Raw genomic sequence first — 14,494 nt, forward strand, 5'->3', positions numbered from 1 at the left:
TAGCACAGGTGATTACAAACAGTTGGTTGTTGAAGTTTGACATCCCTGAAAAGACAATCACCAATTGGGGCACCAACTTCATGTCAGAGTTAACAAAACAACTATGTCACCTGCTACATATCAAAAAGCTATGAACTACTCCATTGCACACACAGGCTAATGGGAAGACTGAATAAATCCATAAAATGATTGGGAAGACGCTGAGCTATTATGTCAATAGTCACCATAATGACTGGGAAGTTTGCTGTTTGTATGTAATGGCTGCATAGAATTCAAAGCTAAATGATAGCACTGGTCGTTTTCCATATGGGGTAGTGTATGGAAAGCAGATGCCATCACTGTTTGAAGTTATTAAACCTAAGGTAGGAAAAAATAGGGAGCCCATATGGGACTTCGCAAGAACACTAAACGATGTGTGGAAGTGAATGCAGGTGAACACTACGAAACTTGAGTGCCAGGGAAAATGGGAAATTATAGTGGTGAACTGTCAGGGTATAGGGCTGGCCAGTGGGTGATGGCTCTGAGCACTATGGGACTTAACATCCATGGTCATCAGTCCCCTAGAACTTAGAACTACTTAAACCTAACTAACCTAAGGACATCACAAACATCCATGCCCGAGGCAGGATTCGAACCTGCGACCGTAGCGGTCACGCGGTTCCAGACTGAAGCGCCTAGAACCGCACGGCCACACCGGCCGGCGCCAGTGGGTGATGTTATCAAACCTGTATACACCACAGGATAAAGTGAAGAAATCTATTATGCAATATCAGGGGCCACATCAAGTTGTGTAATGATGTCACTGGTAAATGTTAAATTTCAGTTGCCAATATGGACAACCATTGTCCACATGAGGTGCATTCGTACTCCAGATACCTTACCACAGGTACCAGTGCCACTACCTGGGAAGAAGATAGGGGGCAAAGATGGGAGTAAGGTTACAAAAACGCACATGCAGGTCACATGGAAGATGCCATACACACTGAGATCACACAATCAGATAGGTAGGTTACCATGTGGTTTTTGAGCGTAATTATTTTTGTGATTAATTATGTACTGTTGTATTCTACTGCTGTATAGGCAGGTGGAAATAGAGAACCATCAGTTAGCACTCACAGTCGAATAACACAGCTCTTTACTTAGTACTGTATAGCCCCTGACTGCTATGACTGACAGAAACACACACGGAATTATTTACACAAATATAATTCTTGACTGTCCAAGTAAACAAGGAAACTGCCAAAGACACTAAGCTGTGTGATATGGCAAGTCTGTAGACCTTGCACTTTAATTGTTTTTAGTATAGTTGCTACAAGCACTATCTGTTAGACACAACTAAACACTGTGAGTATTGAAGTCTGACATAAGCTCGCCAGAGCGATGATGCGACGATTCTGTCCCCTGGAAGTCAAATTAGAACTCTAAATGTACTCCACAAGAACTCAAGACATAACTGCTACGGTTGTCCATTGTGGCTGTTTTTCATAAGCACTGCATTGCAGTGGTGCCTCGAAACTCCCGAGAGGCATGGCCCAAGCCTCGTCTGGACTGGTGCCGCTGGTGGTGATGTGTGGACATGCACCATTTTTGCAGTGATCGACTGCTGGTGTGACATTACCAATAATCGGTGGTGTGACAATACCAATAATCGGCGACACTATGTAGGAAATGAGGAGTCATTGGTAAATGGTGTGGAAGGTTACGATGTTTCATTTTCCTTGTTTTCCAGGGAATATTGTTTGTCAATATGGGCAGATTTGTGTCATTTATTTCGATGCTGTAGACAACCTCTTAGCCAGGGCAACCACAGCTATGACTAATCATCTTGGGTATTAATAAACCACTTCAGCTGTACATAGTCCTTTTTATTTTTAGAGCATTACCACTTTTGTGGCAGTAAAAGCCACATTTGCACGTGAACATCTGTATAACGATAAATTCAGAATGAATAACAACCAGAGAGAATTTTAAAAATTTTAAAATCTTAAAATAATTTTAGAAAATTATCAAGTCAATGGATGTCTCAGGGTTGTTCTTACTTATGAATTTATTGTTATGCAGTTGTTCACCTGAACCTGTGGCTTTTAGTGCCACGACACCGGCAGTGACCTAAAAAGAAAATCGTAAATACAGCTGAAGTGGTTTATTAATACCCCAGATATTTCGATACATTTTGTAAGGAATGAGGGAAGGGGAGGTTGTATTGGAATCTGCATCTACATCATTAGTCTGCAATTCACACTTAAGTGCCTGGCAGCCGTTCCACTCTGAAAAAGCGCGTGGGAAAAACGAGCACTTAAATCTTTCTGTGGGAGTTCTCCCCATGCAGACGGTTGCCAACAGAATATTTTCCCAATCTGAGAACAAAGTTTATGATTGAATTTTAACAAGAAGATCCTGCCACGACGAAAAACGATTTTGTTGTAATGAGTGCCAGCCCAGTCCACGTGCTCTCTCCCGTATTTCATGATAACACAAAACGAGCTGCCTTTCTTTGAAACTTTTCGATATCCTCCATCATTTCGTCTGATGTGGATCCCACACCGCAAAGCAGTACTCCAGAAGAGAGCGGACAAGCGTGGTGTAAGCAACGTCTTTAGTAGACCTGTTGCACATTCTTGGTGTTATGACAATAAATCGCAGTCTACGGTATGTTTTACCTACGACAATATCTATGTAATCGTTCCAATTTCAGTTATTCGTAATTGTAATCATTAAGTATTTAATTGAATTACAGCCTATAGATTTGTGTGATTTATCGTGTAACCGAAATTTAGTGGATTCCTTTTAGTACCCATGTGGATGACTTCACAATTTTAATTATTTAAAGTCAACTGCTACTTTTCGCACCATACAGAAATCTTGTCTAAATCATTTTGCAATTGGTTTTGATCATCTGATGACTGTACAAGAGGGTGAATGACTGCATCACCCGCAAACAAGCCAAGAAGGCTGCTCAGATTGTCTTCTATGTTGTTTATGTAGATTAGGAGCAGCAGAGAGCCTATTACACTTCCTTTGAAAACGCCAGATATTACTTCTGTTTTACGCGATGATTTTCCATCAATTACTATAAACTGTGACATTTCTGACAGAGAATCACAATTGAGGCGATACTCCACAAGCACGCAATGTAATTACAAGTCCCTTTGGGCTTTCGGAAATATAAAAATATGGAATCAATTTGACATCCTCTGTCGACAGACCTCATTACTTCGTGAAAAAAAAGAACTAGTCGCGTTTCTCAAGTACGCTATTACCTGAATCCATGTTGCCTGTTTGTCAACAAATAGTTTTCTTCGAAGTAGTTCATAATATTTGAAATCAGTATATGTCCAAAAATCCTACTACAAATTGATGTTAGTGATACGGGACTGTAATTCAATGGATTTCTAGTATTTTCTTTTTGGGTATTGGTGTGACTTGTGCAACATCCCAGTCTTTAACGTGGTTGCATATGATTGCTAAGTATGGAGCTTTTTTTATCAGCGTACTCTGAAACGAATCTGACTGGTATATAATCTGGACCAGAAGCATCGCCTTTATTAAGTTATTTAAACTGATTCGCTACACCGAGGACATCTACTTCTATGTCACTCATATTGGCAGTTGTTCTTGATTCGAATTGTGGAATATTTACTTCGTCGTCTTTGGTGAAGGAATTTCGGAGAACCGTGTTTAGTAGCTCTGCTTTAGTGGCACTGTCATCAGCGGCGTCACCATTGTTGTCGCACAGTGAAAGTGTTGATTGCGTCTTGCAGCTGGTGTGCTTTACATCTGACCAGAATCTCTTTGAGTTTTCTGCCAGATTTCGACTTAGAGTTCCGTTATGGAAACTATTAAAAGCGTCTCGCACTGAAGATCACGCTAAATTTCGAGCTTTTGTAAAACTTTGCCAGTCTTGAGGATTTTGCGTTCTTTTAAATTTGGCAAGTTTTTTTCGTTGCTTCTGGAACAGTGTTCAGACGCGTTTTGTGTACCATGTGGGATCAGTATAATCTCTTATCAGTTTATGTTGTACATATCTCTCAATTGCCGTTGGTACTATTTCTTTGAATTTAAAACACAGCTGGTTACTGTTACATAGTCAGATTGGAAGGAGCTGAAACTGTATCTTAGAAAGGCGAATTTTATCTGCTTTTTTTTTTTTTTAAAAAAAAAGACATAGATGCATTTTGTGTTTATTTTTGATGGGCTTGTATGTTACGGTATGCAATCACGCCACAACTGCTTTGTGGTCACTAATCCCAATATCTGTCATGGTGTTCCCTGTTTGGTCTGGATAATTTGTTGCTAAGAGGTCAAATATGTTTCCGCAAGCATTTACACTTCGAGTGGGCTCCTGAAGTAACTGCTCAAAATAATATTCTGAGAAAGTATTCAGTACTGTTTCGGACGCAGTTTTATGCCTTCGCCGGCCTCAATCATGTTTTTTTGCCAAAATGTCGAAGGTATATTGAAGTCACTACAAACTATAACCGTAAGTGTGAAGTACATATTTGAAACAAGACTAATGTTTTTTTTTTAACTGTTCTGCAACTAAATCATCTGAGTAAGGCGGTCGGTAAAAGGTATTAGTCTTTAATTTGTTCTGCATGTCAAGTACAGCTCTTACCCATACTAACTCACAGGAACTATCCACTTCTGTTTCACTATGAGGTAAACTGCTTCTGACTAATAAAAACTTCACCACCAACTGTATTTTCTTTGTCCCTTCTGAATACAGTTAGGTCCTTTGAAAAAATTTCAGCTCAACTTATTTCCAGCTCTAGCCAGCTTCCTGTACGTATACCGATTTGAGCTTCAGTGCTTTCTATTAATGCTTGGAGCTCTGGTTCTTTCCTAACACAGCTACGTCAGTTTACAACTACAATACCTACAATTTTTTGTTTTGTTAGCGACCGTGTCGTAATCTTAGAACACCGATAATCAAGGGAAGTTAGAAGCGATTATACGTTAAGCCCAATCGATGGAAAGAAAGAAGGCTAAAAACAAGGACTTCCCCTTGAAGAAACGTCCACAAAATACGCCACAGAGACAACGGAGGTCACAAACTGAAGATTAAATGTCCTTCGCCATATTGCTACGATGGATAAAAAGTATTTACGCGGTCGACAGCCCGCGCGTCGTTCAGTAAAGTGGCAGATAATTCAGACGACAAACGTACACTGGAAAGGAAGCGGTTAAAAACAGGGCGTTTGGTCAGGAATTGGCGAACCGTCAGAGATTGATGACAACGAGCACAAAGTGGCGGGGGATCACCACATAACAAATGACGATGGTTAAAATGATAGTGCCCAATACGCAACGTAGCTAGAATGATTTCCTTGCGACGAGAGGGCCGACAGGACCTCGGCCAAGCCGTTGGGAGAGGTTTGATTCCCTGGAGCTTGTTCTCGTGAAGAGAAGACCACTGGTGATGCCAAAGGGACACCGTCTGAAGACAGACGGCAACACGGAGATCATCCGAAGGAATGGAAGAGGTAGCAGGCCGAGATAGGAGAACTGCAGCAGTGGCAGCAGCCTTATTTCCAGTCAGACCAACGTGGCCAGGAACCCACAGGCACATCATTGTAGCTGCCTCAACAGCGAGCAAGTGGGAGCTTTCTTGGACCTATTGCACTAAGGGGTAGACTGTGTACAGCGCACAGAGGCTCTGGAGGGCATTGAGAGAATCGGAGCATATGAAACAATTAAAAAGCCTGTGTTGCCGGATGTACTGGGTGGCCTGATAGAGGGCAATGAGCTTTGTTGTAAAAATCGAGCAGTGTTCTGCAATCCGATACCGAAAACGGTCGGTGCCAATGACAAATGCTCACCTGTCACCGCTGTCGCTCTGAGAGTCATCAGTGTACATGAAGGTGCTTTCGCTAAGTTCCGTGCGAAGGTCGAGAAACTTACAGCAGTAGATCAAATCCGAAGCAGTGTTCTTAGGAAGTGAATGAAGTCCGAGATGAACAAGGGCAGTCACACGAAGCGAAGGCACTGAAGGGTCCACACTCATGGGGAACGTGGCAGGTAGTATTCTTAGGAAGTGAATGAAGTCCGAGATGAACAAGGGCAGTCACACGAAGCGAAGGCACTGAAGGGTCCACACTCATGGGGAACGTGGCAGGTAATATGAAGTCAAGATGTCAGAGCAGTAGCCAAAAGCGAATTCTAGGAGGCTGCAGAGAAAAATGGCGCGCCCCATACTGGCGGTCAAGGGAGTCATCGAAAAAGACGGCATAGGATGAGTGACCGGTCATGGCAGACAAACGGCATGCGTATCCACTGAGGAGGACACCATGACGGCATGACAGTAGTGGTTCGGCAATAATTGCATAGAACTCTCAAACAGGCTAGTGTAAAAGGCGGCAGTGGCCAAACGTATTCCACTGTGGTGGATTGTGTTAAGGTGGAGTACGATAGATGGATGTGCAGAGGAATAAACGAAACCCCCTTAGTCTAGTTTCGAACCGACAAGGGATCGGTACAAACGGAGGGGAGTGATGCGATCTGCTCCCCAGGAAGTAGCGCTTATGACATGTAATATATTGAGGGACAGGGTACAACATCCCATTGTGCTTCCAGAAATTCATACAAACGTTTCTGTCAGTAGAAAAGTGAAAGACATTGTTAATGCTCCACAAATAAAGACGATCGAGACATCGCTCAAGACGATGCTCAAGAAGACAAGTCCATGGGGAACTACAATAGATCGCAAAGTCATCGATGAAAAGGGAGCCAGAGATGTCTCGCATGAAAGTCCATAGTAGGGTTAATGGTTGTAGCAAAGAGGACAACGTTCAGGACGGAGCCTTGGGGCACCCCGTTCTCCTGGATAAAGGTGCCCAACAAAGCCGAACCCATTGTAGCTTGAAAACTCAGCCTTTCAAGAATTCTTGAAGGAAATGGGGCAGGCGATCTCAGAAGCCCCACAAGTATAGAATGCGGAGGATACCAGTCCTCCAGCAGGTGTCATAAGCTTTCTCCCTATTAAAAAGCACGGACATAGTCTGGTATTTCAACAGAAAATCCTTCATGACATGAGTTGAGAAAGTGACGAGATGGTCAACTGCAGAACGGCATGCACGAAATCCTCATTGTGTTGCGATTAGCAGATTGTGAGACTCGAGCCACCATACCAAATGGCCATGAGTCATACATTCCATCACCTTGTAAACACGACTGGTGAGAGGAACGGGGCGGTAGCTAGAAGGAAGGTGTTTGTCCTTACCAGGCTTCGGCATGGGCTCGTCACACTGGCAGCTGTCAAGTGGCAGCCTTCGAAGACTCACTGCTACAGGGGATAGAGGCTGGAGGATCCTGTTTCATGAAATCTACGGAGGCGGCAGCAATCTCCCTGGGTCAGCCTGTGGATTCCAGGACAGCAAAACGATAGGCGGTGCGCACCAGTGAAATTGAGGTCGCCTGGGTGAGGGTGTCAAACGGCGACACCATTGAAGAGGTTCTCAGAGTCGTGGAAGCAGAAGATCTTTTGCCTTTGTTCAATTTCTTAGAGCCTTTACGGTTCGCAAACGAAGACTCAGACGTTTGTTGGCTGGAGGGACGTAATAAGTTTTGGCGAGAGCGTTCCTTTTGTCCTTTCCAGCCTGTGGGTTGTGTAGCAGGTGATTTCGCCACCATGGTCGACGATTTGGTGGCTTGTTGCGAAGCTGCAGGAGAAGGCGATGGGGACGCTACCATGATACTGAGCGATATCAGAACTGCAGTACTGAACTGGAGGTTGCAAGTCTGTGTGGTCTGTCCTTTGTGGAGCGAGGCGTAGCAAAAATGGCACTATAAGTGGTGGATGGTAAAATTCGGGGCTTTCGACTAGCCAACAATTTGCGTGCGACAGGGTAGGGTAGTTTCTTATTCACCCGGATCTCCTGGACGGCCCACTCATCGAGATACGCTGGACAGTCACGGGATGAGGCGGCATGATCGCCATTACAATTGATACAGTGGGAGAGAAAGAAGAGATATCGTCTTCATATAGTTAAAGGCTACCCGGCCACTTACCTTCTTCTGTGCGAATGCGCACACATTGCCCGAACTCTTACGGGACTCGCCAGCTTAGTCTGGCGCGAGTAATGAGTGAATGGGCAAATATCTATTAGGAACACTACGAATGTAGGTTGTGGACAGTTGGGAATGTGGGATAAGTCCCTGCAATCGCACTATCCTCTGTGCCCTCAGTGGCTCAGATGGAGCCGGCACGGTAGCTCAGTCTGTTCGGTCAGTGAGCTGGCTGGCTTCTGTAATAAAAAAACTGAGTGAAAGGATCAACAAACGAACGGATGTCATGTGAGGTCCGCAACGACCAAACACAACGTTAAAAAAAAAAAATAAATAAACAGAGCGTCTGCCAACTAAGCAGGAGATCCCGGGTTCGAGTCCCGGTCGGGGCACACATTGTCAGCTGTTCCTAGTGATGTATATCAGCAACACCTGTCGGCAGCTAAGGGTTTAATTATCGTTTCATTCTAGAGAAGCTGCGCGGTCATCAATGGTATCTGTTCTTTCGGGAACAGACGCCATCTTGATATAAATATACATGGGATTAAGATATTTATTATTCTTATTGAGTAAAAGCTTTATATTTGAAATTTATTTTTAAAGTTCACATCGTTACTAAAGAGTTTTTTTAGTTTTTTAAACTTTATTTTATTTTGTATAAGCAATGAGGAGACTATATGATAACAAGTATAAATTATTTCATATTTTCCAGGATGCAAACATGGACAAGAAAAAATTCTCGGATTTTCTGATTAAAAATACTCTTTTTTACGGGTGAAACTACACTTTTCCAGGGTGAAAATACATTTTTTCCATGTTAAGTGACAATATACTTTCCATTGGAGCTGTAAAACTTACCAATCCTTTGAATGATAAAAGTTTTATACATCGGCGCAGAATTTACTGGAATTATAGGAAACGAAACCCAGCAGAAAATAACGCGTTTTGAAAGATCCTTGGTGCGCAGCAATGTGTACACTGCATATTTCTATAGAAAAGCTAATTACGGGTGAAACTGCTCAAGAAGCCTCGCACTTTTGTTGAAGGATAGTTATATTTTTTGCCATCCATATTACGTGATTTGTGATCTATAAATGAACTAAAAGAAATATGAGAAACTAGCCTTGACGTTTAGTCTCCTTTAGCGTGTTTTTACCATTACAATATATCAAACACAAATGTACCAGTAAATTTATATATATATATGGCTGGTCTCCTGAGGCTTAAATTTTTCCAAGCTGCTGATCCTCAAAGTGTTAGTTCTGTACAAGAGTCAAACTCTCCGTGATTTAAGAAAATCACAGCACATTCTCACAGAATTCATCTTGCATAAAAGGAAATTTTCTTTGAAAATAACGCTTCTAAAACCATCATTCGCAATTGCCCGGATCTTGCAGGTTGAACGGTTTCCTCTGAAACAGGACAGGCGACAGCATCCGGCTCAGCGACAGTGTCAGCCACAGACAGCACCTGGAACCTGTTTGTCAGACAAACTGAGGAGGCCTTACGTGCGGCCGCCTGGGAAGTCTTTCGCCGCCTGCTTCGCCCCGGGACGACCTCCCACTCGAGCACAGGTGAGGGGTCAGCCTCAGTGCGAGCAGTAACTGGGTTGGCCACCGGTGAGGACCGATTGGAGGACTTTGACGTGCTGGACGTCCGTTGGATCCCCACGGCCGGCCCACAACAGTGGTGCCCATCCATTGCAGCCTCAAGCTGTGTAACCGAACCCATCACAGCCTGAAGCTGAGAGCGAAGTGTCGCCAACTCGGCTCGCGTCCGCACACAACAATCGCAGTCGGTGTCCACACTAAAGGCTGTGGAAAACTAAACTATGCAGATAAACGGACTACTGGCATGTGCTGCGCAACTCTACTGTAGTCCCTGAGGAAAATGCACGAACTGTGTTTAGTAATACGCAGATATTCAAAAACCTATCTACCAAAGCACTCAGGTGAAACTAAGTAATTTGCCCTTGATTAGGAACTTTTAATATGTCACAAAACCGGTTTACTTTCCGACTCAAACGAAAACGCGACAACTGTGGCTATTAGATATTAAATTTACACGCAGATACACAAGAAACTGAACTATTAAAGCACACAGATGATATAATAAAATTCGCTCCTGGTTAGGAACTCGTAAATGACAAATGCCGTTTACTTCCCTGTTGCTGCGTCTGTCGCGGTCGGCTACTGCTGCCTGACTGGTTGAGGGCAATGAGCGCATAGTGGTTGGGGAGCACCACTTAAAAAATGGCGATTGCTAAAAAGACAGTGCACAATACGCAACCTAGCTAAAATGATCTTCTCGTGGCGAGAGGGCCGAGAGGAGGTCGTCCAAGCCGCTGGGAGAGGTTTAATTCCCCGGAACTTGTTCTCATGAAGGGAAGACCAGTGGTGATGCCAAGGTGACGCCACCTGCTGACAGACGGCCACACAGACATCATTGGAGAGAATGCAAGAACTAGTGGGCCGAGGTATGAGAACAGAAAACTTGGCAGCAGCGTTATCGGCCTCGTTTCGCGTCAGACTGACGTGACGAGGGATCTACATAAACATCACAGTAGTTTCATCAAGAGTGAGCAAGGTGAAAGCTTCCCTGAACCCATTGAGCCAAGGGATGGGCAGTATACAGCAAACAGAGACCCTGAAGGGCAAGAGAGTTGGAGCAGACGACACAAATGAAAAGCCTGTCTCGCCGAATACACTGTGTGGCCTGATACAGGGCGAATAGTTCCTTTGTAAATACTGAGCAGTATTCCGGTAGCCGATACCGAAAATCATCGGTGCCAATGACGAAGGCACACCTGACGCCACGGTCAGTCCGAGAGCCATCGGTGTACACAAAGGTACTATCGCGAAGTTCCGTGCGGAGGTCGAGAAACTTCGGCGATAGTGAGAGGCTGGAGTGGTGTCCTTAGGAAGTAAATGAAGTCCACCCTCATAGGGGGGGGGGGGGGGGGGGGAGCGCACCCGCCTTAGGTGATTGCTCACACCTACCGAACACCTGACAGAAGGACCAATCGGCAATTTGGAAATGTAGCAGCTCAGGCAATCACTCCTCCCTGGGCCTGGCCTGTACCAGGGGGTAGGTGCGAGACCCCTACCTGTCGATCCGGGTCTGGGAATTACGTCTTACCCAGTTACTCGTTACGCGTCAGACGCGTGGGCCGGCCTTCAGGGACGCACTAGGAGGAAGAAGAAAAAAAAGAACCTCAAGCGCCGAAGCAGAGGAAGGGTAGGAGAAGGGGAACGAAGAAAGAAAAAAGGAACGAAAGACAGTGGAGAGAGTGTTCTGATGTCGGCTACCAAAAATGCAGAACACGTTTCCAGAAACATCTTAGACATGTTCCCCAAAGGGGGGGGGGGGGGGAAGAATAGCAAGAGAACAGATACGCAGCACGGAAAGAAAAAGATGCTGTAAAGGCTAGGGCCCTGTGGTAGTCTAGCACGAACCCGCCTAAGAGCGGCTACCCCCCTTGGGCGCGGCCATGCCCTTTCCAAGGAAGCATCCCGGCATTTGCCCGGAGCGATTTAGGGGAATCACGAAAAACCTAATGTGGATGTCTGGGCGAAGGTTTGAACCGTCGTCCTTCTGAACGCGGGTCCAGTGTGCTAACTAAGTTCTCGGGACCATGTGAAAAGCATTAGGCAACAGACTGACGAGGTAATACCGCTGTAACAAGCTGAGGACTGCTTGTATAATATACGAAGCAAGCACCAAAAGGACAGCATTAGAAAACAAGACGCTCTGCAGAGAACTGCTACTAAATTTTGTAGAATCTGTCAAACTATGTATAAATAAAATAAAGTATCCTGTCATAGCCTTCTTCGAAACGTGACAAATCCGCAAGCTCTGAAATGACTTTAGTGTTGTCAAGTAACAGCATGATTTTGGTTGATGGTAATTGCTTTCCTGAAATTTGTGTTTTTTTTAACCAATGGTGCTACCATATTTTCCAAAAATTCAGAAGCGATGGATGACATCAGAGTGATATTACGGAAACTAGGGCTGTCTTCCATATTCAGCTACTGAAGAAAGTTGTTCGCGCCAGTTATATAGTATCTACCAAGACTGAAGACGTCTTATATTTTGTTAGGGTAACCCTTTGGGTATTAATAACGCAGCACCACACGTCATTACAATTTCCTCGTCTCAAAGCGTTACGTAGCAGACTATACGAAAACAATACGACAAATAGTGTTGCAGACGAAATGAATACACAAAGAGAAATGTTTGCCGTCATTGTGGACAGAAACAGAATAAGGAACAAAGTCGGTAACATATTGCAGAACCTCGCAGGTAACATGATTCTAACAGAAATATGTTTCTGGTGGCAGTGTGTGCGTGGCTTTAGAAGTGTAAACACACGGCCGACTAGAAACAGTTGTGACGTCACACTCATCGAAAGCAGTTCGTTGATACTAAATATTGCATAGTTTTCGTCCTAAAGTCTTTAAAGCATTTTACTGTTGCTTGTGTGCGCACTGTGTTTTGTTATTGCAACTGTCACTTTTTCTTCGTATCTAAAGTTATTCTCTAGTGTGTGTTTCATTGCTGCAGTATTATTCTGCAGTATCGGGCTAAAGTAAAATTCTATGTCAGAGTGTCAAAAATACAAAAATTTAACTGAAAACTAAAACAATTAAAAATTCCTTGGTTTTTCCAAATGAAAAAATTCCCGCGTTTTTCCTGTTGTCTCGGAGAGTATAATCCCTGATTTTAGTTCGAGCCATTTCAGGGAATATATTACCATTTGTCATGATGATCCTGGACGGGAAATCAGGTCAAAGTAATGAAATAGATCCATTTGAAATATTCCGTTACATATATGCATATCCACATACATAAAAGGTCAAACTAATAAAATCGTAAAATCGCGTAAAATACCAACTACGGAACAGATTTCTCAAGAAATATGTTTTATTAACGTAGAACTATTAAATCATAAGTGTCACCATACACAGCCAATGTTAAAAATACAATACAAACAAATAAATCTTACTGAACAACCAGAAAGAACATTCTCGGGAAAATTTTCTAGCGGCTTTATTCCGTCTTCACCATCAGTCCCTGCATTTGAGCTTGAAATGTCATGTGATAGCCATCCAATTCTTGGCCATTTATCCATGATAAACTAGAAAATAAATACAATTTTAAGTATGTACCTACGAACATGGAAATAACCTTACGAAAATTAGAATTTGTATCTGCAGTTATACGTTATCATAGCCATTACTGAATTTTAATAATACTAGCAGTACACACACACAGCAGTACACAGCTTAATTATTAATCCTTCTTTCACTTTGATTTACGCACCATATCTTTTGCGTCACGCCAAGCGGTGCATTAACTGTCGTCGTCAATCGAATGAGATGAAACAAACGAATGACGAGCAGGGGGCGAGCGGGAGCCGTCCACTGGACGCTCCCCGCAACCCGCTGTCTAACTGCACCCGAGCTGAATATTGGGGCCGATTCTCATAAACAACGATTGTGGGTTCTTCTCAGCACATATTTTACGCCATTCCAAAATAAATTTCGTAACTGTGGAATTATTTAACAGCCTAAAATAATCGAATGATTCAATGATAAACGTAATTTCGCGGAACCCTTGTGACTTTTCCACGGAACGCTTAGGTTCCGCGGAACCCACATTAGGCATCGCTGCGTGGGACAATCTCTAGCTGAATATCATAGATCAGGACGTGAATCGAGTCGATTTGCACAGTGATGAAGTACATCTTCACTTGATGTAGCATCATGGGTATAAAGTATAAATACAGCACACAGAACCCTCGGAAGACCACTTTTCAGTAGTTGCAATACCTGATAACACGCGAGAATTACGAATTTCTGAAATCCATAGGAGTGAAACACGGCATGTTGTCATTTGATATAACAACTCCAATTCAGCTGAGAAATGTATCGTTAGTTAGGAATATTTGTCCCACAAACCTTTTGCTTCAGCAATGTTTACTAATAACGATAAGATTTCTTATACTACATCAAGATGGTTTAACAATTCCAAGCCAGCCGTGGTGGCCGTACGGTTCTAGGCGCTGCAGTCCGGAACCGCGGGACTGCTACAGTCGCAGGTTCGAATCCTCACTCGGGCATGGATGTGTGTGATGTCCTTAGGTTAGTTAGGTTTAAGTAGTTCTAAGTTCTAGGGGACTGATGACCTAAGATGTTAAGTCCCACAGTGCTCAGAGCCATTTGAACCATTTGAACAGTTCCAAACAAGGGCTTTCTATATTTGGAAGGAGTATCTATAACTAAGAAGACTCCAGCAATGATGGTGACATTGGACCTTGCCTGTAATGCATTCGCCTTTATGTTGCAAGAAGTAAGATACGAACACAATGGCGTTGAAATCGACCGCACCAGAAACGCTGCAATCATACATACTCTTAAAACATACGTCTCTGCGTCAGTATCGGATCTGAATGCTTTGGAAACGCTGGATGGATCCTACACAGATTGAT

At 43.6% G+C, this 14,494-nt stretch overlaps 1 protein-coding gene across 1 annotated transcript in view; it reads left to right on the forward strand.

Annotated features, from left to right (window-relative positions):
* Positions 1-850: 850 nt before the first annotated feature.
* LOC126470874 (uncharacterized) overlaps positions 851-14,494 on the forward strand; it is a 414,964-nt gene continuing 401,320 nt past the window's right edge. Inside the window, exon 1 of the mRNA XM_050098890.1 lies at positions 851-1,004. Within this exon, the coding sequence (XP_049954847.1) occupies positions 851-1,004 (154 nt within the window). The remainder of the gene's footprint in view (positions 1,005-14,494) is intronic.

This window comes from Schistocerca serialis, chromosome 3 (assembly GCF_023864345.2).
Source record: "Schistocerca serialis cubense isolate TAMUIC-IGC-003099 chromosome 3, iqSchSeri2.2, whole genome shotgun sequence".
Taxonomy (NCBI): Eukaryota; Metazoa; Arthropoda; class Insecta; order Orthoptera; family Acrididae; genus Schistocerca; species Schistocerca serialis.